A 25,986-nucleotide genomic window follows, 5' to 3' on the forward strand; every position below is an offset into this window, starting at 1 on the left:
TTCCAAGTTGATAGTAGGTGAGACTTTATTTCAAGTGAACAGGTTTGTCATGAACCCTGTGAGTTGACACTAGAATTCAGGGTTGGGATTGACTGCTGTGAATAGCTCTCTGTCCTTATCTGAAATAAATTCACAAAATCACAGAAACGAACCAATGAACATCATGAAAACTTGTTCAACTGTTTACAACCTCTAGTTTACAATTACAATGCCTATCTAATTACTACCGCATGTTTATATTAACGTAGACTAACATTTAGTCTCTGAAATCTTATATTACACAATATCCTTCTTGACTCTAAAAATAAAAATAAAATTCCCTATTGTGGAATAGAGCTAGCTTGAGCTGGCTAGACTTGCTTTTGTATGCATTTCTAGATTATGTTTTTTTCATAAAATAAATATATTCCACGGTCATGGTGCAGGACTAATATTAACGATAAGTATACATATTTGATACAACTTAATAATGAATGACATTTAAGTTCTTGCCATACACCGACCTTGTCTATGACCCATCATGTGCTATTTCTATTCGAAGTTGCCTCATTCTCGCCTGGGACAATACTGTGGAAGAAAGAAGTCATGTCTACATCACACGCTATTTTCAAAACATGGTAGTGTTAACTGTCTCATGGCATAGAAAAGGTAGTGGTTTGTTGTATTTGTCATTGCCCTGAACGCATGGACCCCGAGCCAAACACGTTCTCTGCTACATAGCACATGGTGCTATATCAACTTCTTTTAGTATTTAACGTTTTTATTCCTAGATCATATAAACACAGGCGGTGACCTCTCTATTGTTGACAACCTTCGTCAGTTTTCCAAATGTGGACTTAAATATCGTGAACAGCTTGCTATCCACTGCTTCACAATAACTTTGGATAGTGTCAAAGTGTATGCCAACGTATGGCAGATAACGCCGTTAAATGTCTTTCAGAGTGGGTGAAGTCAGTGCGTGATGTTGACATTGGTAGAATGCACAAACTGTAAAAAGGGGAACCAGAAACCGATTTGGTACAAGCCAGATGAACGTATAGCTGTCCAAAATGAAACAATTCTAGTTGTTCTCTCCGACAGGGCCTCAAATAACATCGCCATTATAAGCATCACTACATTAATTGTTTGAGCACAGAACTGATATACAAAATATGGAGTAGAGTCAGAGTTTCTTTTCTGATTGAAAATCCACACAAAGGAATTTGGTCTATAAGTTTAGGTCAGGTATATCGATGATATGATATGATTCAATAATGGCCTGATAGCCAATCCCCTGCCACTTGTTTACCCCCCTGAACTGAAAATAAAAGAGACGAGTGTAACTGCCTCATGTCTTTCACACGGGATACCCCGCCGTGATATAGTTGGAATATTGCGTAAAACCATACTCACTCACTCACTCTGGATACAAATGTTCTATATATTTGTTCTATACAAATGTGATCTATACTGTAGTAAAAACTAAACCCTTTAAACTGGAGACAGTAAGCTAGAAAGTGAAACACAAAGGGGCTTTGAGGGGCGCGCTTGGGCAGGCTATTGTGTGATAGTGCACTAGGTGATTGAGGCTGTGGCAAAGTACTCATGCAGTAAGGTGAGACAGAGAATTAGGAGAGCTGAAGTGTGAAGTATATAATGCTTAAAACATACTTGACTGAATATTTAATTCAGTAAAAATCTAAACTAATGAAACTCTCAAAATATATACAACTATCTGATCCTGTCACAAAAAGGTTTGACTGTTAATCCAAGGTTTCGCCCAACAGAACGAATTGAGTTCTTCGCTGTTTATAGCATGAAGATCGCCTTGCATAGAGTATCTTCCTTCTGTATTACAAGGACGTGAATTAACCTGTCAATCAAGCTGTCATAAAGTCCCAGGTGATACACAACCCATGCTTTTTGGGTGCTGGTCAACACCGTCTTGAGTTTAGATGACTTGCACCCCGGGCTAAATATGGTTTGGTGGACTTTGTTGTCGGACGGATTCATAGAGAGAGAAGACCATCCGGCTGATTACATGCCATTGTGGGCGTGGCTGGCTTCCCATGTTCAACAACCACGAGTTTGCCAAGGCCAGATCATTTCTTACAGGCCGCCGCGATATAACGGGGTTATTGCTGTCTGTTGTGTGTAACATTATTCCCTATCACTTTGTTATACGTGTACTAACCTGCGTTTTATATTTAGGAAAGGGCGAGGGTACAAGAACACAACTGAACACCAGTTCTGTGTAGCCCGGCAGCTGAAACATCGGAAATATCTTCGACTGGATCACACCAGATGCCTTGTCCATTATTCCAAAGCCAATTCCTTTCCTCAGAGAGCAACTGTGAGAGAAAAACAGTACATTACTTTTGGAACTCAAGCAACACCATCTACCTTAAACACTGTCGCCCATCTTTAACGTGTCCACGTGCATCTACATAGACATGAGCTCGAGAAGATCAGGCTTGCCATATTTCAGCTTCATCCCGCCGTGAAGATAATGTTTGCAACGCCCAGAAGGGATGCTCAAACGTGAATGTTGTATCAAGACCAAAATTAAAGATCCGAGGACTTTTTTGTCAAGGAGATAAAAATATTTTTTTTTATATCAGAAGGAAACTAACGCATATTCATCAGGTCATGTTACTAGGGTGAATTTGAATTTGGCTATGTTGGTGGGATAGCCATGTTTATGCCCCTCGTTGACATAGAAGAATAATGGGTTCCATTTTACGTGTTATTTACAACAAATGGCCATGCACAAGTTTCCGTCATGTCAAGGTGAGCATGTGGGGGTGAGTGACGTCATACTGACCCGGAGTCGTCGGTCAGTTGTACAGTAACCTTTCCATCTGGAGATGCAGCTTGACAGCTCCAAGGGTAAAAGAACGGAATGACTAAATCATCCCCTGTAACAAGAAGATGGCCAAGATTATCTGTAGAATATCACAAGAGGAAGGACGTTACAGGGGCATGTCCTCGCATCCATATGTGTGTTTTCCAAACTTTCCAGAACCTGACCTGCATTTGGGGAACTGTGACTGAGCGCATGTCTGCTGCCAGCTCGTTCCATCTCCCGAAATGGTCAGCTTATTATGTTATTGTATAGATGAACGTTATGCACAGAACTAAATGTTCCTGGACAGAATTACCCTGAAACAGTCAGACGAAGATGAACTTTCTTATAATCTAGATATCGACACGTGTTTGGTGAGGTGAGGTGAGGTGAATTGGGTTTAACGTCGCGTCCAAGATTATTGCACTTATATAGCGACGTGCATATACGTGTATGTGTTTGTGTGGCTGCTTGTACTAGTCCGGACTATGTCGATTTATAGTGCTAGCTCACTGAGATACCATGCCACAGTTTTAACATGAATACCCCACTCAGACACAGTATCCTGACTCCGAGCCGACCAGTCCTTGTTTTAGTCCCTTATTGCGAGCGCCAGACAGGGTAACAACAAGTACCATCTTTTAACGACTTTTGGTATGACGCGGCCGGGGATCGAACCCCGGACCTTCCGCTCTCTGGGCGGACGCTCTACCACTAGACCACGGAGGCGGTCACATGTGTTTGGTCCTGAGAATAACAACATGCTTGATTTAGTCAAACCTTCTTGAAGCGTGGCCACCAGACTGACTGGATCACCAAGGCTGAGATTTGTTACTGGTTCCATGGTTTCAGGATTAGCTAGGTATGTCCGAACACTGACCCTAGTCTGTGTTGCAGCTGTTAGGGACCTCTCTTTAATTCTGTAACAAGTAAACAAGTGAAACGCTTCATACACATAACATTATTTCCCAAACGAAACTTATTTATTTTAATGTGTGTTATTCATCCAATCGCGGAGTAGCCACGATCTGTCACATTGGTCTTTAGCAATGACGCATTACCTTTAACATATCTTCCAAAGAAACAAATGTTGCTGTTGTCATTGAAAGGTTATTCATCGAAACCAACGAGTACAGGAATAGGAGGTGAGGTGAGGTGAAATTGGGTTTAACGTCGCGTCCAAGATTATTGCACTATAGCGACGTGTATGCACGTTTGTGTGTGTGTGTGTGTGTGTGTGTGTGTGTGTGTGTGTGTGTGTGTGTGTGTGTGTGTGTGTGTGTGTGTGTGTGTGTGTGTGTGTGTGTGTGTGTGTGTGTGTGACTGCTTGTACTTGTCTGGACTGATGCCGATTTATATTGCTAGCTCACTACACTGACTCCGAGCTGACCAGTCCTTGTTTTAGCCCCTTTATGCCGAGCGCCGGACAGGGTAACAACAAGTACCATCTTTTAACGTCTTTTGGTATGATGCGGCCGAAGATCGAACCCCGGACCTTCCGCTCCCCGGGAGGACGCTCTACCACAAGACCACGGAGGCGGTCTATATAGGAATAGGAACATAACTCTACACTTTCAATTACATTTTCTGTTAGCACTGATCGGGTCACAATGATGCTTACTTCCCCATCTCGATTCTCTCAGTGTCGTCATATACAGCATCGGCTTCAGACAGATCACATTGGAGGTGAAGGTCCTCGTCTTCAAACGACAATACGCCATCTTCCTTCTGAAGCCTGAACGTCCATTTCAGGATCCCATTACCAACCTAATGTTGAATTGTGAACCAAAATAACCACACTTGGAAAGAGTGAGTCAGTGATTCAGTGAGTGAGTAGGGTTTTACGCCGCTTTTAGTAATATTCCAGCAATATCACGGCGGGGGACACCAGAAAAGGGCTTCACACATTGTGCCCATGTCGAGAATCGAACCCGGGTCTTCAGCGTGACGAGCGAACGCTTTAACCACTAGGCTACCCGACCGCCCCTTTATGGAAAGACGGCGTTAGATGTTACCATGCTTTTTGTTGTTAACTTGCGTTTTCTCATCGATTAACCGAAACACATGCACGTGGATACATAAGTGTTTCATTATTTTCCAATATAAAGCTGGATTATTGCTGACTGTGGCGTAATACAACAACCCAAATATCAAGAGAGATATATGTTATAGATCCAATTCCTCTACTTTTACACAGAAGATAAATAATTCTTTCATATTCCGTAGATCAGTTTTGTCAGTATTGATGACTGTAGTCTAGTCTATACATTGATAAAGTTAATATTATCATGGTGTGTCAGTTTAATGTTGGAACACACACACACGCACGCACACACGCACGCATGCAAACACACACGCACGCACGCACGCACGCACGCACGCACACACACACACACACACACGAACACACACACACACACACACACATACTTGCCAACAAAAGTCAGAGTTCTGTGATGTATGTTAAATTCTTACTGTTTGGGCAGGACAATCGGATTCCAAAACTCCCGATACGTTTTGGATCTGAACATTTAAAGGCGCTTCCCCATGTCTCATCATGTACGATTTATTGTAGTTACACGTGGGACTGATCTCCCCGCCAGCATTCACGGCTCCGATATTTGAGAAAGAGATGCCTTTCTGGTCAAAGGAAGCCATCAGAGAGTAGCCTCCCCTTTGTTTCATACAGTAGAATGACACTGAAACCACGTAATGGAAACAATACATATATTCTCCCTCTCTACAGGGTACAAACATGCTATACAATGACAATGATATAAAACAGATTTCAGACAACCCTGATTCTAAGATGGATGACTTCATGAAGATTTATATACCAGTAAATCATCAGTAAGTTAAGGTTTATTTACATATACGGTGCCACAATTACGAGTTTTATGTGGATTATTACTTATATTACATATCGTCTTTCCGAAATGTTAACCCTTATTACAGTCACTGAATACGACCTTTTTGCGTTCTGCTTGACGTGACGATGCGATTTGCATATACATCGTGTTATATTCTTATTTGAGTATAAGTAGAACGCAAAGTTATTACACTCGATTGTATCTGAATACAAAATCTGTATAAATCTGTATAAAGGGACAGAGCCACGTAAGATAGCACTGAACCAAAAGAAATCGTATTCTTACCTGTTGGTTTTTCTTGTTCTGGAAAATAAACTAAGTGTCAGTATATATATTCTGCAAAAAAAAGATACGCAAAAGTCATTTTAGCTGTATATATTGTAGCGGCCCGAACCCGAACTTCTGATAAACCTTGACGTCAGGATGTAACTGAGAGTCAAAACACTTCTTTTCAATGAATAATTAGTTTTTTTCATGTGGGTATAATGCCTTATATGGACAACACAATTCTTCCAAATATGTAGATCCCTCTGAGTTTTAAGGTTTATTTGTTAGGTCCAGTGTCTGGGCAAAATAATTATTGCCTGTAACTATAATGGTAGTTTACTGCTATATATACATAAAGATGGCTTCTTTATCTGAATAACTTTACAGTTACTAAGATAGCAATTTGTGTCTGTTTTCAAAAATGCAGTCTATTTATAGAAATGATTACGTAAGGACAAGGGGAACTTTTGAGCTGAATTATCTGCCCTTTGATTCAAACTGACCTGTTGACTGCAAAAGTCAGAAGGACCCAGTATGGATCTCATCGTATTTATAGGTGTGAGAAAAAGGTCACATGTCTATTTTTGACCAATCAAATTACGAGAAATTACGTCTCTTTACGTCCTTATTCCTTTGAAGGATCTACTTTCACAACGTAAAATCACTGGAATAAAGAGGAAGGCAAACCATCTCAGGAGGTAATTTGGTATACAAATGAGTATTTATACCAATCAATTAATAATGTCTAATTGATTCACTAAATGCCTTCCAATGTCACAAAATAAACAATTACGCCCTGCTACGTCGAAGCTACGTCCTTGCTGCCTTCCAAGAGGACGTAATAACAACAAGCAACATCGACTGGGGATTACGAAGAGGAAGATTACGAATGTCAGGGGGCAATTGGAATTTATCTCATACATAAGACGTTTAATAACACGAACTTGCCACTGGTATGCTTTGACAGAAGCACTGTATATCATATTTATGAGAATATGTTCATAAATAGTGACGCTAAATACTGCGCATGAATACATCAGCGAAGATTACATAGTTCCTGATGTCAGAATTAACAGTAACTTAAATATACGTCTTGACATATCGTCAAATACGATTCTGGGTTCCTCTGGACATAGTTCACTAGATTAAATAAACTTTATAATGCAAAATGCTAAGCTTTAGCCAAATTCAGTAACTCCATTGCGACCTAAGCTAGCTGTCACAAAGTCGGTGAAACACGAAGCTCAGCACTGATCACAAATTCACACAAACATGGATAAATATCGAGCTGCCAAGGGATTGTGATCTGTTTGTTGAAGAACGAAGGTATGCTTAATCTGTATCTTATGGTTTATTTGCGTAACTGTGTGCTTAGAACGATGAATTCTTCAAACGTTACGGTCAATGCAAAAACTCTTGAAAAAGTAAACACGATCGTTTTGACAGGTACGTTGTTGACATCGATGCTTATGAGGTACTGACATATCCTAAACAATATGCTTAACATGATGGCATGGACATGTGATTATTTTTACGAGATAACAGTGTGCTATGTATCTCTTTAACAGCATACTATGATCCTCTGATAGATTTCTTACCAAAACGGGATTCAAAACATTACGTGAAAACGATGTTGGCAAAAATATACTGGTATATACCTGCAAAACTAATTAACCATCAAAACTACAACAGGGAAAAATTTAGGAAATATTTCTAATTTTTACAAGCTGTCATTACTTACACATTTGATAATAAAGATACATTAATACTTATATATTCTTCGCGATGGCCATCACATTATGCTTACAACGAACAATGGTTATAACGAGCTTAAAGTAGTTTTTCCTTTGAGTTGGTAATAACCGTAGTTTACTGTATTTTATAAATCATATAAATAATCAACATATGGTAATCGATTGTTCTAAATTTGCAGATAGCGTTGTCATTGACCCAGGTTCCTTACTGCACAGATGGGACAGTAGATTTTCAAGGTGAAGGTCATCTTTGCTCAATATCTAGTATGGCCAACATTAGAGTCCAACCCTGACTGGCATGGTTGTCCCATGGAAGCAACCAGATCCCGCATTGTGGCCTGGGGAATGTTCACCTACTCTTCCTGCAGTGCTTGTGCCAACTATCGGACGTTCTGTGGTTGTTGCTGACGTGCTCGCTGTCGTTGATCCTGTGCATCCAATAAATGTTCGATTGGGTTTAAATTATGCAGGGCCATGGCAGAACCTGAATGTTGGGATTCCTGTCAGTCTTACCGTGTGAGGTCGGGCGTTGTCTTGTTGCAAAAAGCCTGGTCTAACTGTGTAGGAGATACGTCGCCCATCCACACTGCGCATGCGAAGTGTTCATCAAGACTCATCACTAAACCTAACGCAGTTGTGGTCATATTTTGTGACCTTGATAGCAGTGACGTTGCAGCACACGAGGTCGGTCAAAATGACCCCTCGAACTAGTCGGCTATCGCGAATACCTTCTCACGGTTCCTCGCTGTCTGGGCCCATATCCTACGCAGTCCTGGTATTGCCCTAGTTGTAGGGGTGGCCGTTGTGGTTCTTTCACGTGTGTGACGTAGCCGTCCTTTGCTCTAGCAGTGATACGTGGTCGACCGGATCTGTGAACTTCACGTGTTGTCCCACGTGTCTGATAACGCTTCCATAGCCTTGCAAAAATGCTAGGGGTGCGACGAAAGACCCAGCTGAAGATGATTCGCTTGTACACAGTCGGCCAATGGTTATTGAGTTTGGCTTCCGTCATGTTTTCGCTGTTAAGTTGCTGTAGGATTGTGATGGCATGCAAATGAAAACCCAATGTCAGATATTCACGATTTACTACTTTTGAGTTTCTTTTTTTAAGCGTATATTTTGTACTATATTCTAGATAATCAATTTTTCAAGTACGATTTCCACATGTTCATCTGTTCAAATCCAAATATGTTAATCTTGTGGACAGTCATTTATGAATCTGAAAGATGATCTGAACGTGGTATAAAACTTAATGAAGGAATCATAAAACCACACATACCCCGAGTGATGTTGCTACAAGGAATTTATCTTGCTGTTATGTTTGAATCTGCCATTGTAAAAGTATTTAAACAAACTGAAACTTGATAGAAAACAGCAGCTCGATTGAGCAAAGGTACACATGTGCTGTGTCGTGGTTGATCGTAAACAACATGCAGCGATTTGTTTCGTATAGGGGTGCAAGAGATTATTTTCCAGCTCAGAAAAGTTTTTCCCTCCAAGGCGGGATAGGTAGTATTACAGCAAGATCACGTGAACCAATCATATCTCAACATTCTGACATGGAGGTGAGATGGTGTTTGGCTGCATCCAAACCATGACTAGGAGCTTCAACAAAAGCGTAAATATATACGATTTGCGGCACTTTCCCTGATAAAAAACGCTGAACAGTTGTAACATGCCCTTGTCAATGTGATAATAAACGTCAACGCAAGAGAAAAACCAGTCTTGATTGTCGTCTTGTCCAATTCAGACATTGGGCTGCTCACACAGAAAGCTCTGTATCTTCGGCTTTCGAGGCCTTACGATAGTATAGGATATATACATAACAAGCTTATGCATGTGTTTAATTCCTGTGGATAAATCAAATGAGTGAGTGAGTATGGTTTTACGCCACTTTTAGCAATATTCCAGCAATATCACGGCGGGGGACACCAGAAATTGGCTTCACACATTGTACCCATGTCGGGAATCGAACCCGGGTCTTTGGCGTGGCGAGCGAACGCCTTAACCACTAGGCTCCCCATCCGCCCATAAATCAAATGAGACACATACGCTCAATAAATCGTTCAACAATTCAAACTTCAAACAAGTAAAAAATATCAAGGAGATGTTGAGAAGTACAGTCAAGTCCCATTAATCCGACTTTGTTGGTTGCATGTGATTATATCGGATTAACGAGTATGTCGGATAAACGAAATTAGGTAGTATCAACGTGATCGAAAATCGGACAACTACACGATAGGTAACGATTCAAACACGTTTACAGTTATTTTGTTTCATCTCAATAATTCCAATGTTATAAATAACTGTGTATGGAATTCTTTGGGAAGCAAGTCAGTATTAAATTCTTACTCACGTCTTGCACACCTTTCTCCAGCCCATCCCTTCTCACACCCATCCGGACAGGTATGGGTTGCATTACAGACATGGCCCTTGAAACAGTGACACTTGTGATCACATTTATCGCCAGTCCATCCAGGTTCACAATCTGAAATATCACAGAAAATGACTGTAATGTTTGTCATAATCCAGCTATATCACGACAGCCTGTAAATAATCGAGTATGGATCAATCTAGTGGTTGACATCATGAGCATCGATTTACGCAATTGGGATCCGATAACATGCATCAACCAAGACAGCGCGTCTGACCACCCGATCCCTTAAGCGATGCTCGCTGAAGATAATAATAATAACTTCAGTAAAACAATATACATAATTATGTTAATATTACTTACCTAAACAGGACTTCTGACAAAACGTTACATAAGCAACTGACTTAAATGCATCATCCAAAAAAACAATTTATAAGTGCATTCAGGAAACGTTTAAATAACACGATTCACTAAGTCATTTTCAAATCAGTTCAAGGCACTCAATGGATCCCAAGTGCAGTCCAAATTATCATCATTTCAGAGGGAAGCCATCGTTAGATAAACACATGCTAATAATACAGTCGGAATAGTAACACTGACTCTGCTTAGATCTCTGGCAGAGATCTGTTATGACTATGAAAGGGGTTTGGTCGTTTTTATTAAAAGAACATTTCAACCTGAAACTATCCTTCGTGAGTTAAAGGATATGTCAAAGTGAAGTGTTCCGGAGACAACCAAGACAATGAGAACTCATGAACGTACTCTCAATTGGTACCTATATGTCCCCCATGAACCCCCTCATCACGTTGTTCATGTATGTCCCGCTTCAACTGAAGGTTTCCCTTCCAAACAAGAATCCCAAAATAGAATCCTCATTTGAAATCTGAACTCTGACATTAAAACCTGAGGCCTCCATAAGTGAGCTGTACCAGCGCGACCTTAACCCGCGAACCCTTTTATATTTCACACACACACACACTCACACACACACACAAGGAATATCCTTAGACGCGAAGTTAAAAAACAATTACCTCACCTCGCTGTATATCCTACTGCTTGGTGGTCACGTGTGGTACATACTCTCTGTATACCCTACTGCTTGGTGGTCACGTGTGGTACATACTCTCTGTATACCCTACTCCTCGGGGGTCACGTGTGGTGAATACTCTCTGTATACCCTACTGCTTGGTGATCACGTGTGGTACATACTCGCTGCACACCCTACTGCTTGGTGGTCACGTGCGGTACATACACTCTGTATACCCTAAAGCTTGGTGGTCACGTGTGGTACATACATTCTGTATACCCAACTGCTTGGTGGTCATGTGTGGTACATACACTCTGTAAACCCTACTGCTTGGTGGTCACGTGTGGCACATACATTCTGTATACCCTACTGCTTGGTGGTCACGTGTGCTTCATACATTCTGTATACCCAACTGCTTGGTGGTCACGTGTGGTACATACTCTCTGTATACCCTACTACTTGGTGGTCACGTGTGGTACAGACTCGCTGTTATACCCTACTACTTGGTGGTCACGTGTGGTACATACACTCTGTATACCCTACTGCTTGGTGGTCACGTGTGCTTCATACACTCTGTATACCCTACTACTTGGTGGTCACGTGTGCTACATACACTCTGTATACCCTACTACTTGGTGGTCACGTGTGGCGCACACATTCTGTATACCCTACTGCTTGGTGGTCACGTGTGCTACATACACTCTGTATACCCTACTGCTTGGTGGTCACGTGTGGCACACACATTCTGTATACCCTACTGCTTGGTGGTCACGTGTGCTACATACACTCTGTATACCCTACTACTTGGTGGTCACGTGTGGCACACACATTCTGTATACCCTACTGCTTTGTGGTGACGTGTGGTACATACTCGCTGCACACCCTACTGCTTGGTGGTCACGTGTGCTACATACACTCTGTATACCCTACTACTTGGTGGTCACGTGTGCTACATACACTCTGTAAACCCTACTACTTGGTGGTCACGTGTGGCACACACATTCTGTATACCCTACTGCTTTGTGGTCATGTGTGGTACAGACTCGCTGTTATACCCAACTGCTTGGTGGTCATGTGTGGTACATACTCTCTGTATACCCTACTACTTGGTGGTCATGTGTGGTACAGACTCGCTGTTATACCCTACTGCTTGGTGGTCACGTGTGGTACAGACTCGCTGTTATACCCTACTGCTTGGTGGTCACGTGTGGTACATACACTCTGTATACCCTACTGCTTCGTGGTCACGTGTGGTACAGACTCGCTGTTATACCCTACTGCTTGGTGGTCACGTGTGGTACATACACTCTGTATACCCTACTGCTTCGTGGTCACGTGTGGTACAGACTCGCTGTTATACCCTACTACTTGGTGGTCACCGATGGTACATACTCTCTGTATACCCTACTACTTGGTGGTCACGTGTGGTACAGACTCGCTGTTCTACCCTACTACTTGGTGGTCACCGATGGTACATACACTCTGTATACCCTACTACTTGGTGGTCACGTGTGGTACAGACTCGCTGTTATACCCTACTACTTGGTGGTCACCGATGGTACATACACTCTGTATACCCTACTACTTGGTGGTCATGTGTGGTACAGACTCGCTGTTATACCCTACTACTTGGTGGTCACCGATGGTACATACTCTCTGTATACCCTACTACTTGGTGGTCACGTGTGGTACAGACTCGCTGTTATACCCTACTACTTGGTGGTCACCGATGGTACATACACTCTGTATACCCTACTACTTGGTGGTCACGTGTGGTACAGACTCGCTGTTATACCCTACTGCTTGGTGGTCACGTGTGGTACATACACTCTGTATACCCTACTACTTGGTGGTCATGTGTGGTACAGACTCGCTGTTATACCCTACACTTGGTGGTCACGTGTGGTACATACTCTCTGTATACCCAACTGCTTGGTGGTCACGTGTGCTACATACACTCTGTATACCCTACTGCTTGGTGGTCACGTGTGCTACATACTCTTTGTATACCCTACTGCTTGGTGGTCACGTGTGCTACATACTATCTTTATACCCTGTTTAGATACAACTGTTTGATCAGGAGAAGTCGTCAATTTGTCTTGAGTATTTTAACAAAATGTGCATGTGAATATAGTATTAACCACGTATTGACCTTTACAGTAGCTTACATCCGTTTTAATTTGGATTCTTGCATAAATGGTTTTGGTTGTTGGTTGGTTGGTTAACGCGGCACTCAGCAATATTCCAGCTATATGACTGCTGTCCGTAAATAATCGAGTCTGGACCAGACAATCCAGTGATTGACATCATGAGCATTGATCCAGGCAATTGGGATATGATGACATGCATCAACCAAGTCAGCGACCCTGACCACCCGATCCCGTTAGTCGCCTTTTACGACAAGCAAACACGCCTTTTACGGAAAGCATGGCATAACTGCGCCTGATACATCGCAGCATATGGGCGTAAGCTCCTTACCAGCCTTTTTCGAACATACATAAGGGAAGTCGATACGACAACCGGCAGATGACCAATAGCCATTATAGGTTATCACTGCGCACCCTTCTGAATAACCATCGTTGGACTCCTTCCAGTTAGAGTATACAAAAGGAATCTGAAACAAAAGAGAATTAGTTAGTTTGTACATCAATGTCTTAGATGCGTGCCAGGTCAAGAATGAATCTGAATTGGTTTGTTTGTACAAATAGGGTAAGGGTAAGAAGAAATGAGAATTAGCTTATCACTTCGGACATTCTTCCCACAAAAAGCTGACACGCCATGACATAACCGGAACACTTTTCACTCACTCGCTTTTAGAGGAAAGACGGTAATAAGCATACAGCGCATATTTGTAATGACATAAGGTACATTTTCAATGTGACATTCTTCTTCAATGTCTAGCTGTGTCTGGTAAATTGCGATAAAAAGTATGAAAGTCATATACGAGTCATCTTCCCGAGGCAAGAGAGTTAACTGACTGTCCAGTTTCCACCCTTGCCGAACTAGGCTGGATTTCCTGGGCTCGATCGTAGCGCCACCAGTGGCTATTACGAGGTATGTCCTTTCTATGCCTCTCCTATTGACCAATCAGATTCAACCGCTCGTATCACTTGCATTTGCTTCAAACAAAACGGTGGCGCCCAGTCAGGACGATCTGATCGATAATCAAGATCTATATTGGGATCAAACGAGTCTTACATCGCGAAGTGCATCAAATCACGTGAGCAGCTTAATTAAAAACATGGAAAGAATTAGAACATATCTGTTGACAACGAGTTAGCGGTGCACATGCTTTGCAAATCCTGCAGTCGACCGAAATCTGCATGACACTTTACGAACCGGATTTCGATTTCGGTGCGCGATTTTGATTGGACTATGCATAGACTCGTTAGTCCAGCCAAAATGTAACTCAATAATACCAGCCTAGTTCGGCAAGGGTGGAAACTGGACTTTTAAAGTCAGATAACTCTCTTGCCTCGGGAAGATGTATACGAGTATGTACTTTACTTAGATTACTTTTGTGTTGATCTTTCTTTCTTACCTCAACTTCCCAGTTCCAGTTGTCGTCTCCACGTCCTCGCTGTAAAGCGATCCATGCGTATCTGTGACTTTGGAGAAGATCTGGAACAGATCATAATTACGTGAACGTTCATAAGGAGACTAAGGATTATGAATGAATGAATACTCTTTATTTCATCCAATGATTGGAGAGTAGCACATACAATTACGTTACATTATTTGACAACAGCAATGAAAAAACCCATATAAATACAACAGATTGAGCTGTTGCAGGTAAGCAGTAATGAAGTGATGCGTGAAACTGTATTTACATGATGTGTGACATAGTTTCACACATACAATATGGATGTTAAGTTCCATGAGCTGACATGTTTAGCCACGATACTCATGAATGTAGCCCAGCTGTCAAGTGTCATGTCCTGGACCACATCTGTAATGGCACCGAGGTATGTCCGAATCTTGACGTCATCACTAGACGTGTCCTCAAGTCTGAGATAGGTGTCAAGGCTAACATTGTCAAATAGAGACTAAGCACATTTCTCTGTTTCATTAAGCCCCAACAGTTAAGCAATTGGTGCTTAACAATGTTATAACATTCACAACAGTTACAGATAAGACACAGTCCAGACGTTACAGGTAATATGCCGAGTTTTACAAGAGCATATACAGGGGGGCAATATCATACCATACACAAGAGACGATGTGGGGCAAGGCGGGTGTGGATAGCACTAAACCTATGCATATCTGGACGTTGTTGCAAAGTATTTCTCCAATTCATGTTTTCACACTCACTAACAGCTCGTTGTGCCATGCTTTTCCATACATTCTTAGATGGAAATTCCCCAGAGTTGATAAGTTTATCTGAGACGCCTGAGAATCCATACTTTTGAGCCACATTCAGTAGATCATGTGTTATGAATCTGGCACTGTGTGAGAGAGTGGTGACATACTGGGATAATCTGAAATAGAAAATCGGCTTCACAATGGCCATGCCTGCTTTACAGAGTCGTCACAGAAAGAGAAGCTTCTTTTTCTCCTCCTTGCCCAGCATTAACCATAATCCTTGAACCTGAGTTGTAGCAGCTGTAGAGGATCTTCTGTGAAGGTTTAGGACTAGTCGTGCAAAGTAGCGTTGTAGGGTTTCCATCTTACTGATCTTACGATTGTTGATATTAGCCCAGAACTCACATGCATAGAAGGCAGAGGGAAAGATCACTCGTTGCCAGATATTCGATGAAGGTACTGGGTTCAATCCTCCAGCTCTGAAACCAACATCTCTTAGGGAGTTGATTGTCTGTCGCGCCTTAGCACAAGCTCTAGTCGTTCGTTCACTTGCTTTTTCCGTGTGTATCAGAGAGCCGGCATAAATCGTACTACTTTGGATCTTCATTGTCACATCTCCAATTCTGAACACAGGTCTATTACAATGTCTTCTGTTATTGCTAAAACACAAGACACAGCTCTTTTGGGCGTTATACGGCAGCGCCGAGCATACTGGTGGATAGTATCAAGAGACATATTCAGTCCATGTACACTAGTACTCACAACAGTAGTGTCATCAGCGTTCGCTCGCAGAATCCCGCATGTCCATCATTAATTGGCATAGATGAGGGTCAAAAGATCATTACCTCTTTGTGTATCCAGCAAACTATCTCCGGGTACGTTGGTGGGACGTGCGTTTGATTTGCCTTTGCTGAGTACTTGTTTTTCAAGCATATGAGAGGGGATTGTGTGTGTGTGTGTAATAAAACCATATAGGCAATATACATCAGACGCATATTTCTCAATCACAGACTTCCCGGAATGTTCTCTTTGTACACGTTTTGGTTAATATCCATTTGGGGTATCGTGTCGAGTATCCTTGGCTACGTCATAAAGACTTTGTCTTACTTCGTTTAGTTTTTCTTCATCATCATTGTATATGTCCAAAAGTTCAATTTCAAAAGAAATTCGATCTAGTTGACCAAGGCGTCTGCGGATTTCATTGAAATTGTCCACACTTTGTGTCGCGTATCGTAGGTCATCTTCCTCGCTGACTCTGCTTGTGTTGCCCATTGTCAGTCAGAACGGGTGCATTGTGTAAATTCTCCTTCATATTTCTACACATTTATGACACTTGATTTTAAGCAAAACCCTATATCGTCTTCACGATTCACTAACATGAGTCCATTGTAGGTATCCTCACAGTCACCTTACCTGATTTCTGCGTCACAATATATGATAAGGATACAGGTATAAGACGATTTTGGCAGAGAAGACTTTTCAGCGACTTTCTGACCCTCACCCTCGCGTAAACCCTATGGGGACATGTCTGTACAACTTAAAAGTATATTTAAGGGGGCATGTCTGTACAACCTGCGAGTATGTTCATGAGAGACATGTCTGTACAACTTAAAAGTATATTTATTGGGACATGTCTGTACAACCTGAGAGTATGTTCATGAGAGACATGTCTGTACAACTTAAAAGTATAATAATTTTTATTGGGACATGTCTGTACAACCTGAGAGTATGTTCATGAGAGACATGTCTGTACAACTTAAAAGTATATTTATTGGGACATGTCTGTACAACCTGAGAGTATGTTCATGAGAGACATGTCTGTACAACTTAAAAGTATATTTATGGGGACATGTCTGTACAACTTAAAAGTATATTTATTGGGACATGTCTGTACAACTTAAAAGTATAGTTATGGGGACATGTCTGTACAACCTGCGCGTATGTTCATGGGAGACATGTCTGTACAACTTAAAAGTAGATTTATGGGGACATGTCTGTACAACTTAAAAGTATATTTATTGGGACATGTCTGTAGAACCTGCGAGTATGTTCATGAGAGACATGTCTGTACAACTTAAAAGTATATTTATGGGGACATGTCTGTACAACCTGCGCGTATGTTCATGAGAGACATGTCTGTACAACTTAAAAGTATATTTATGGGGACATGTCTGTACAACCTGCGCGTATGTTCATGAGAGACATGTCTGTACAACTTAAAAGTATATTTATGGGGACATGTCTGTACAACTTAAAAGTATATTTATTGGGACATGTCTGTACAACTTAAAAGTATATTTATTGGGACATGTCTGTACAACCAGTGAGTATGTTCATGAGAGACATGTCTGTACAACTTAAAACTATATTTATGGGGACATGTCTGTACAACTTGCGAGTATGTTCATGAGAGACATTGATGTACAACTTGAGAGTATCTTTGTGGGGAGATGTATTGTCTAATTTGTTATAGTCACTATATGGCTGAAATATTGCCGATGTGACTTTAAATATTAACTCACTCACTCACTCACTTTGTGGGGACATGTCTGTACAACTTGAGATTAGGTTCATGAGAGACATGTCTGTACAACTTAAAAGTATATTTATGGGGACATGTATGTGCATCTTGAGAGTGTGTTAATGGGCGAGATGTATGTACAAGATGAGAGTATGTTCATGAGAGACGTAAATATACGACTTGAGAGTAGGTGTATGGGGACATGTATGTACACCTTGAGAATGTGTAAATGGGGACATGTATGTACACCTTGAGAGTGTTAATGGGGACATGTATGTACATCTTGAGAGTGTGTTAATGGGGACATGTATGTACATCTTGAGAGTGTGTTAATGGGGACATGTATGTACACCTTGAGAGTGTCTTAATGGGGACATGTATGTACACCTTGAGAGTGTCTTAATGGGGACATGTATGTACACCTTGAGAATGTGTTAATGGGGACATGTATGTACACCTTGAGAATGTGTTTATGGGGACATGTATGTACAATGTACATCTTGAGAGTGTGTTAATGGGGACATGTATGTACACCTTGAGAATGTGTTAATGGGGACATGTATGTACACCTTGAGAGTGTTAATGGGGACATGTATGTACATCTTGAGAGTGTGTTAATGGGGACATGTATGTACATCTTGAGAGTGTGTTAATGGGGACATGTATGTACACCTTGAGAGTGTCTTAATGGGGACATGTATGTACACCTTGAGAGTGTCTTAATGGGGACATGTATGTACACCTTGAGAATGTGTTAATGGGGACATGTATGTACACCTTGAGAATGTGTTTATGGGGACATGTATGTACAATGTACATCTTGAGAGTGTGTTAATGGGGACATGTATGTACACCTTGAGAGTGCGTTAATGGGGACATGTATGTACACCTTGAGAGTGTGTTAATGGGGACATGTATGTACACCTTGAGAGTGTGTTCATGGGGACATGTATGTACACCTTGAGAGTGTGTTCATGGGGACATGTATGTACACCTTGAGAGTGTGTTAATGGGGACATGTATGTACACCTTGAGAGTGTGTTAATGGGGACATGTATGTACACCTTGAGAGTGTCTTAATAGGGACATGTATGTACACCTTGAGAATGTGTTAATGGGGACATGTATGTACACCTTGAGAATGTGTAAATGGGGACATGTATGTACACCTTGAGAGTGTTAATGGGGACATGTATGTACACCTTGAGAGTGCGTTAATGGGGACATGTATGTACATCTTGAGAGTGTGTTAATGGGGACATGTATGTACACCTTGAGAGTGTGTTAATGGGGACATGTATGTACACCTTGAGAGTGTGTTAATGGGGATATGTATGTACACCTTGAGAGTGTGTTAATGGGGACATGTATGTACACCTTGAGAATGTGTTAATGGGGACATGTATGTACACCTTGAGAATGTGTAAATGGGGACATGTATGTACACCTTGAGAGTGTTAATGGGGACATGTATGTACACCTTGAGAGTGCGTTAATGGGGACATGTATGTACATCTTGAGAGTGTGTTAATGGGGACATGTATGTACACCTTGAGAGTGTGTTAATGGGGATATGTATGTACACCTTGAGAGTGTCTTAATAGGGACATGTATGTACACCTTGAGAGTGTGTTAATGGGGACATGTATGTACATCTTGAGAGTGTGTAAATGGGGACATGTATGTACACCTTGAGAATGTGTTAATGGGGACATGTATGTACACCTTGAGAGTGTGTTAATGGGGACATGTATGTACACCTTGAGAATGTGTAAATGGGGACATGTATGTACACCTTGAGAGTGTTAATGGGGACATGTATGTACACCTTGAGAGTGCGTTAATGGGGACATGTATGTACATCTTGAGAGTGTGTTAATGGGGACATGTATGTACACCTTGAGAGTGTGTTAATGGGGACATGTATGTACACCTTGAGAGTGTGTTAATGGGGACATGTATGTACACCTTGAGAGTGTGTTAATGGGGACATGTATGTACACCTTGAGAGTGCGTTAATGGGGACATGTATGTACACCTTGAGAGTGTGTTCATGGGGACATGTATGTACACCTTGAGAGTGTCTTAATGGGGACATGTATGTACACCTTGAGAGTGTGTTAATGGGGACATGTATGTACACCTTGAGAGTGTCTTAATGGGGACAAGTATGTACACCTTGAAAGTGTGTTAATGGGGACATGTATGTACATCTTGAGAGTGTGTTAATGGGGACATGTATGTACACCTTGAGGGTGCGTTAATGGGGATATGTATGTACACCTTGAGAGTGTGTTAATGGGGACATGTATGTACACCTTGAGAGTGTGTTAATGGGGACATGTATGTACACCTTGAGAGTGTGTAAATGGGGACATGTATGTACATCTTGAGAGTGTCTTAATGGGGACATGTATGTACACCTTGAGAATGTGTTAATGGGGACATGTATGTACATCTTGAAAATGTGTTAATGGGGACATGTATGTACACCTTGAGAGTGTGTAAATGGGGACTTGTATGTACATCTTGAGAGTGTCTTAATTGGGACATGTATGTACACCTTGAGAATGTGTTAATGGGGACATGTATGTACATCTTGAGAATGTGTTAATGGGGACATGTATGTACATCTTGAGAATGTGTTAATGGGGACATGTATGTACACCTTGAGAGTGTGTAAATGGGGACATGTATGTACACCTTGAGAGTGTCTTAATGGGGATATGTATGTACACCTTGAGAATGTGTTAATGGGGACATGTATGTACACCTTGAGAATGTGTTAATGGGGACATGTATGTACACCTTGAGAGTGTGTTCATGGGGACATGTATGTACACCTTGAGAATGTGTAAATGGGGACATGTATGTACACCTTGAGAGTGTGTTCATGGGGACATGTATGTACACCTTGAGAGTGTGTAAATGGGGACATGTATGTACACCTTGAGAGTGTGTTCATGGGGACATGTATGTACACCATGAGAGTGTGTTAATGGGGACATGTATGTACACCTTGAGAATGTGTTAATGGGGACATGTATGTACACCTTGAGAGTGTGTAAATGGGGACATGTATGTACACCTTGAGAGTGTGTTAATGGGGACATGTATGTACACCTTGAGAGTGTGTTAATGGGGACATGTATGTACACCTTGAGAGTGTGTAAATGGGGACATGTATGTACACCTTGAGAGTGTGTAAATGGGGACATGTATGTACACCTTGAGAGTGTGTTAATGGGGACATGTATGTACACCTTGAGAATGTGTTAATGGGGACATGTATGTACACCTTGAGAGTGTGTTAATGGGGACATGTATGTACACCTTGAGAATGTGTTAATGGGGACATGTATGTACACCTTGAGAGTGTGTTCATGGGGACATGTATGTACACCTTGAGAATGTGTTAATGGGGACATGTATGTACATTTTGAGAGTGTGTTAATGGGGACATGTATGAGTGTCTTAATGGGGACATGTATGTACACCTTGAGAATGTGTTAATGGGGACATGTATGTACACCTTGAGAGTGTGTTAATGGGGACATATATGTACATCTTGAGAGTGTGTAAATGGGGACATGTATGTACACCTTGAGAATGTGTTAATGGGGACATGTATGTACACCTTGAGAATGTGTTAATGGGGACATGTATGTACACCTTGAGAGTGTCTTAATGGGGACATGTATGTACACCTTGAGAGTGTGTTAATGGGGATATGTATGTACACCTTGAGAGTGTGTTAATGGGGACATGTATGTACACCTTGAGAGTGTGTTAATGGGGACATGTATGTACATCTTGAGAGTGTGTTAATGGGGACATGTATGTACATCTTGAGAGTGTGTTCATGGGGACATGTATGTACACCTTGAGAGTGTGTTAATGGGGACATGTATGTACACCTTGAGAGTGTGTTAATGGGGACATGTATGTACATCTTGAGAGTGTGTTCATGGGGACATGTATGTACATCTTGAGAGTGTGTTAATGGGGACATGTATGTACATCTTGAGAGTGTGTTAATGGGGACATGTATGTACATCTTGAGAGTGTGTTAATGGGGACATGTATGTACATCTTGAGAGTGTGTTAATGGGGACATGTATGTACATCTTGAGAGTGTGTTAATGGGGACATGTATGTACACCTTGAGAGTGTGTTAATGGGGACATGTATGTACACCTTGAGAGTGTGTTAATGGGGACATGTATGTACATCTTGAGAGCGTGTTAATGGGGACATGTATGTACACCTTGAGAATGTGTTAATGGGGACATGTATGTACACCTTGAGAGTGTCTTAATGGGGATATGTATGTACACCTTGAGAGTGTCTTAATGGGGACATGTATGTACACCTTGAGAGTGTGTTAATGGGGACATGTATGTACACCTTGAGAGTGTGTTAATGGGGACATGTATGTACATCTTGAGAGTGTGTTAATGGGGATATGTATGTACACCTTGAGAATGTGTTAATGGGGACATGTATGTACACCTTGAGAATGTGTTAATGGGGACATGTATGTACACCTTGAGAGTGTGTTAATGGGGACATGTATGTACACCTTGAGAGTGCGTTAATGGGGACATGTATGTACACCTTGAGAGTGTGTTCATGGGGACATGTATGTACACCTTGAGAGTGTGTTAATGGGGACATGTATGTACACCTTGAGAGTGTGTTAATGGGGACATGTATGTACACCTTGAGAGTGTGTTAATGGGGACATGTATGTACACCTTGAGAATGTGTTAATGGGGACATGTATGTACATCTTGAGAGTGTGTTAATGGGGATATGTATGTACACCTTGAGAGTGTGTTAATGGGGACATGTATGTACACCTTGAGAGTGTCTTAATGGGGATATGTATGTACATCTTGAGAGTGTGTAAATGGGGACATGTATGTACACCTTGAGAGTGTGTTAATGGGGACATGTATGTACACCTTGAGAGTGTGTTAATGGGGACATGTATGTACATTTTGAGAGTGTGTTAATGGGGACATGTATGTACACCTTGAGAGTGTGTTAATGGGGATATGTATGTACACTTTGAGAGTGTGTTAATGGGGATATGTATGTACACCTTGAGAGTGTGTTAATGGGGATATGTATGTACATCTTGAGAGTGTCTTAATGGGGACATGTATGTACACCTTGAGAATGTGTTAATGGGGACATGTATGTACATCTTGAGAGTGTGTTAATGGGGATATGTATGTACACCTTGAGAGTGTGTTAATGGGGATATGTATGTACATCTTGAGAGTGTCTTAATGGGGACATGTATGTACACCTTGAGAGTGTGTTAATGGGGATATGTATGTACACCTTGAGAGTGTGTTAATGGGGATATGTATGTACATCTTGAGAGTGTCTTAATGGGGACATGTATGTACACCTTGAGAGTGTGTTAATGGGGACATGTATGTACACCTTGAGAGTGTGTTAATGGGGATATGTATGTACACCTTGAGAGTGTCTTAATGGGGATATGTATGTACACCTTGAGAATGTGTTAATGGGGACATGTATGTACACCTTGAGAGTGTGTTAATGGGGACATGTATGTACATCTTGAGAGTGTGTAAATGGGCGAGAGGTATTACAAGATGAGAGTATGTTCACGAGAGACGTAAATGTACAACTTGAGAGTATGTTTATGGGGACATGTAGGTACAACTTTAGAGTGTGTTAATGTGGGTCATGTATGTACATCTTGATGAGGGGACCTACATGTATATGAACAACGTGATGAGGAGGTTCATGGGGGACATATAGGTACCAATTGAGAGTACGTTCATGAGGGACATGTATTTACAACATAAAGTATGTTCATGGGAAACAAGTATATAAAACTTGAAAGCATGTTCATTGGTCACATGTATGGGCAACGTGAGAGTAGGTTTTTGAGGCACACGCATGTACAACTTGAAAGCATTTTCATGGGGGAAGCTTGAGAGTTGGTTCATGAGGACCATGAACGCACAACCTGAGTGTAGGTTGATGGGAAACGTGTATGCACAACGTGAGGGTAAGTTGATAAAGGATACGTATGTATAACTTGAATGTATGTTCATGGGGGACCTGTATGTTCATCGGGGATCTGTATTTTTAGTTTGAGAATAGGTTCATTTTTTGGATGTGGATCTCGAATGTTTTTACTGACCGATATAAATGTAACAGGGAGAGTAATTCCAGCATGACTAAAGTTTCCATGGAAATAATCGATTTGTATTGGTCAATCGCAGGTTTCTCAATACAGAGTATTTCTCAACTAGGCCTTCAAATCACCTGTAACTGAAATTATAGCTGATTTAACGGCCTGATCACTGCAGATGTTGATATTGTTAAGTTTTAGTGACAACATTACCAACTGTGAAACCATATTGTTTGCATCCAATTAGGGGTAACTAGATTATGTTGGCGTACAACATATCTCAACCGCGAAGATCCGGGGTAGAATACGTCATCAGCAACACATGCTTGATGTGAAAGGAGACTACGCTTGTCGTAAGAGGCGACTAACGAGATCGTCTGGTCCAGACTTGATTATTTACAGCCGTCATATAGCTGGAATATTGCTGGATGCGGTGTTAAACAACAAACAAACAAACAAACAATCTTACCTGTTGTGTCGTCATCGTTTGCACTCAAGCAGTATCATCGTGTGTTTGGCAATTATCATCACGTCAACCTTTCGTATCATGTCAAATGGAATACACATTTCAACATACCTTGGACGACTTCATTCTCTTCCTCGTTCTCAATCACTGCTAGAGAAGCAGAATAGCGTCTTCTACATCTACGGGATGCTCCATGTCTGTGGACTCTTTCGTTCACAAACTTGTAGCACTTAGCATTCGCCGGTGTCCAGTCTTTGGAACATTCTAATAAAAGTAATATGACCATGTGTCAGATGGCATTGTGCTGTTCCGTCAAAATAACCGTAAAGCCGATGTACACATAAATATAAAATCTCATTTAGTCATCCACAAATTCAACCGTTTTTAAACAATTGTAACGCATACCCATGAACAATTTCAATAACGTGAATAATATTTGATAATTTAAAATATGAGGAATAATTAAGGGATGTTCATTGATCGACACGATCTGTAAATCTGACATTTTTAACCAATCTGACGGGGATGCAAAACCCCTCTAAATGTCGTGCAATGTAAATGAATAATTATGTGTGAATAAAAGTGGATAGAAAGTTGGTAGGCAAATGCCACCTAATTCATACCTTGGAATCTCCCAGCGTCAGCGGCGTTGGTTACAAAGACAAGTAACATAGACAGAAAAACAACCTCCATTCCTGTCGAAAACGCCGAGCAAAGTGTTGAACTATCATCTTCGGTTTGCTGTTCATGGACTAATAGCTGTCATCAACCGGATGCAGATAATGGCTTTCATGGGGTCAGGGTTAATATCAGTACTGTTATAGCGAATTTGAACACATTAAACAGTATTAGTGTTATCATAATGAGGTTAACATCTGTGGATATTTAAGGTTCAACACCAATACGTTATACATGTACACAAAGTTGAGAGAAGTAACTAAAATTTTGCTCAGGGCATATTGAGTTGTTTACCAGGTCGGCTATTGTCTCCCTTTCTCGATGGCTGCAGATATGTGCCACAGACCAGAGACATACAGGTTATCACGCGAGTGTGTTTGGGATGGTAAATATCCTGCATTAGGAATAAACATTGTATTTAGCGAGCCTTGGAGAGCCACAAGCCTGATAACCTCTTTGTCATATAATGAGTGAGTGAGTGAGTTGGGTTGAACGCCGCTTTCAACAGTATTCCAGTTATATCGCGGCGTGTCAGCTTAATGTGGGAAGAACGCCCGAAGTGATGCAGGTCTGAGACGTTTACCACTACGCTGAAACCCACCAGCATGGGTATGGTGCTGACAAACCTAGAAACATAATCGGAGCGAACCGGGATTCGAACCCACAATCATAGGTTTCTGGCGTGCCCAAGGGACGCAACTCTGCACAGCGAATCGCGGCGC

The 25,986-nt window shown here is 41.4% G+C and overlaps 1 protein-coding gene across 1 annotated transcript; it reads right to left on the minus strand.

The window, feature by feature from the left end:
• On the minus strand, positions 1-25,348 carry LOC124134611. Its single transcript, XM_046499540.2, has 13 exons — positions 25,210-25,348; positions 24,698-24,850; positions 14,658-14,737; positions 13,595-13,730; positions 10,072-10,203; positions 5,980-5,997; positions 5,300-5,523; positions 4,446-4,591; positions 3,605-3,744; positions 2,804-2,897; positions 2,174-2,330; positions 504-567; positions 1-119 (listed from the first exon to the last, which is right to left on the minus strand). Exons 1-12 carry the CDS (start codon positions 25,277-25,279, stop codon positions 547-549), a joined length of 1,371 nt encoding a protein of 456 aa, XP_046355496.2. The 5' UTR covers positions 25,280-25,348; the 3' UTR covers positions 1-119; positions 504-546.
• Positions 25,349-25,986: the final 638 nt, after the last annotated feature.

The sequence above is a fragment of the Haliotis rufescens genome, unplaced genomic scaffold (genome assembly GCF_023055435.1).
Source record: "Haliotis rufescens isolate VD_foot unplaced genomic scaffold, xgHalRufe1.0.p SCAF_2, whole genome shotgun sequence".
Lineage (NCBI taxonomy): Eukaryota > Metazoa > Mollusca > Gastropoda > Lepetellida > Haliotidae > Haliotis > Haliotis rufescens.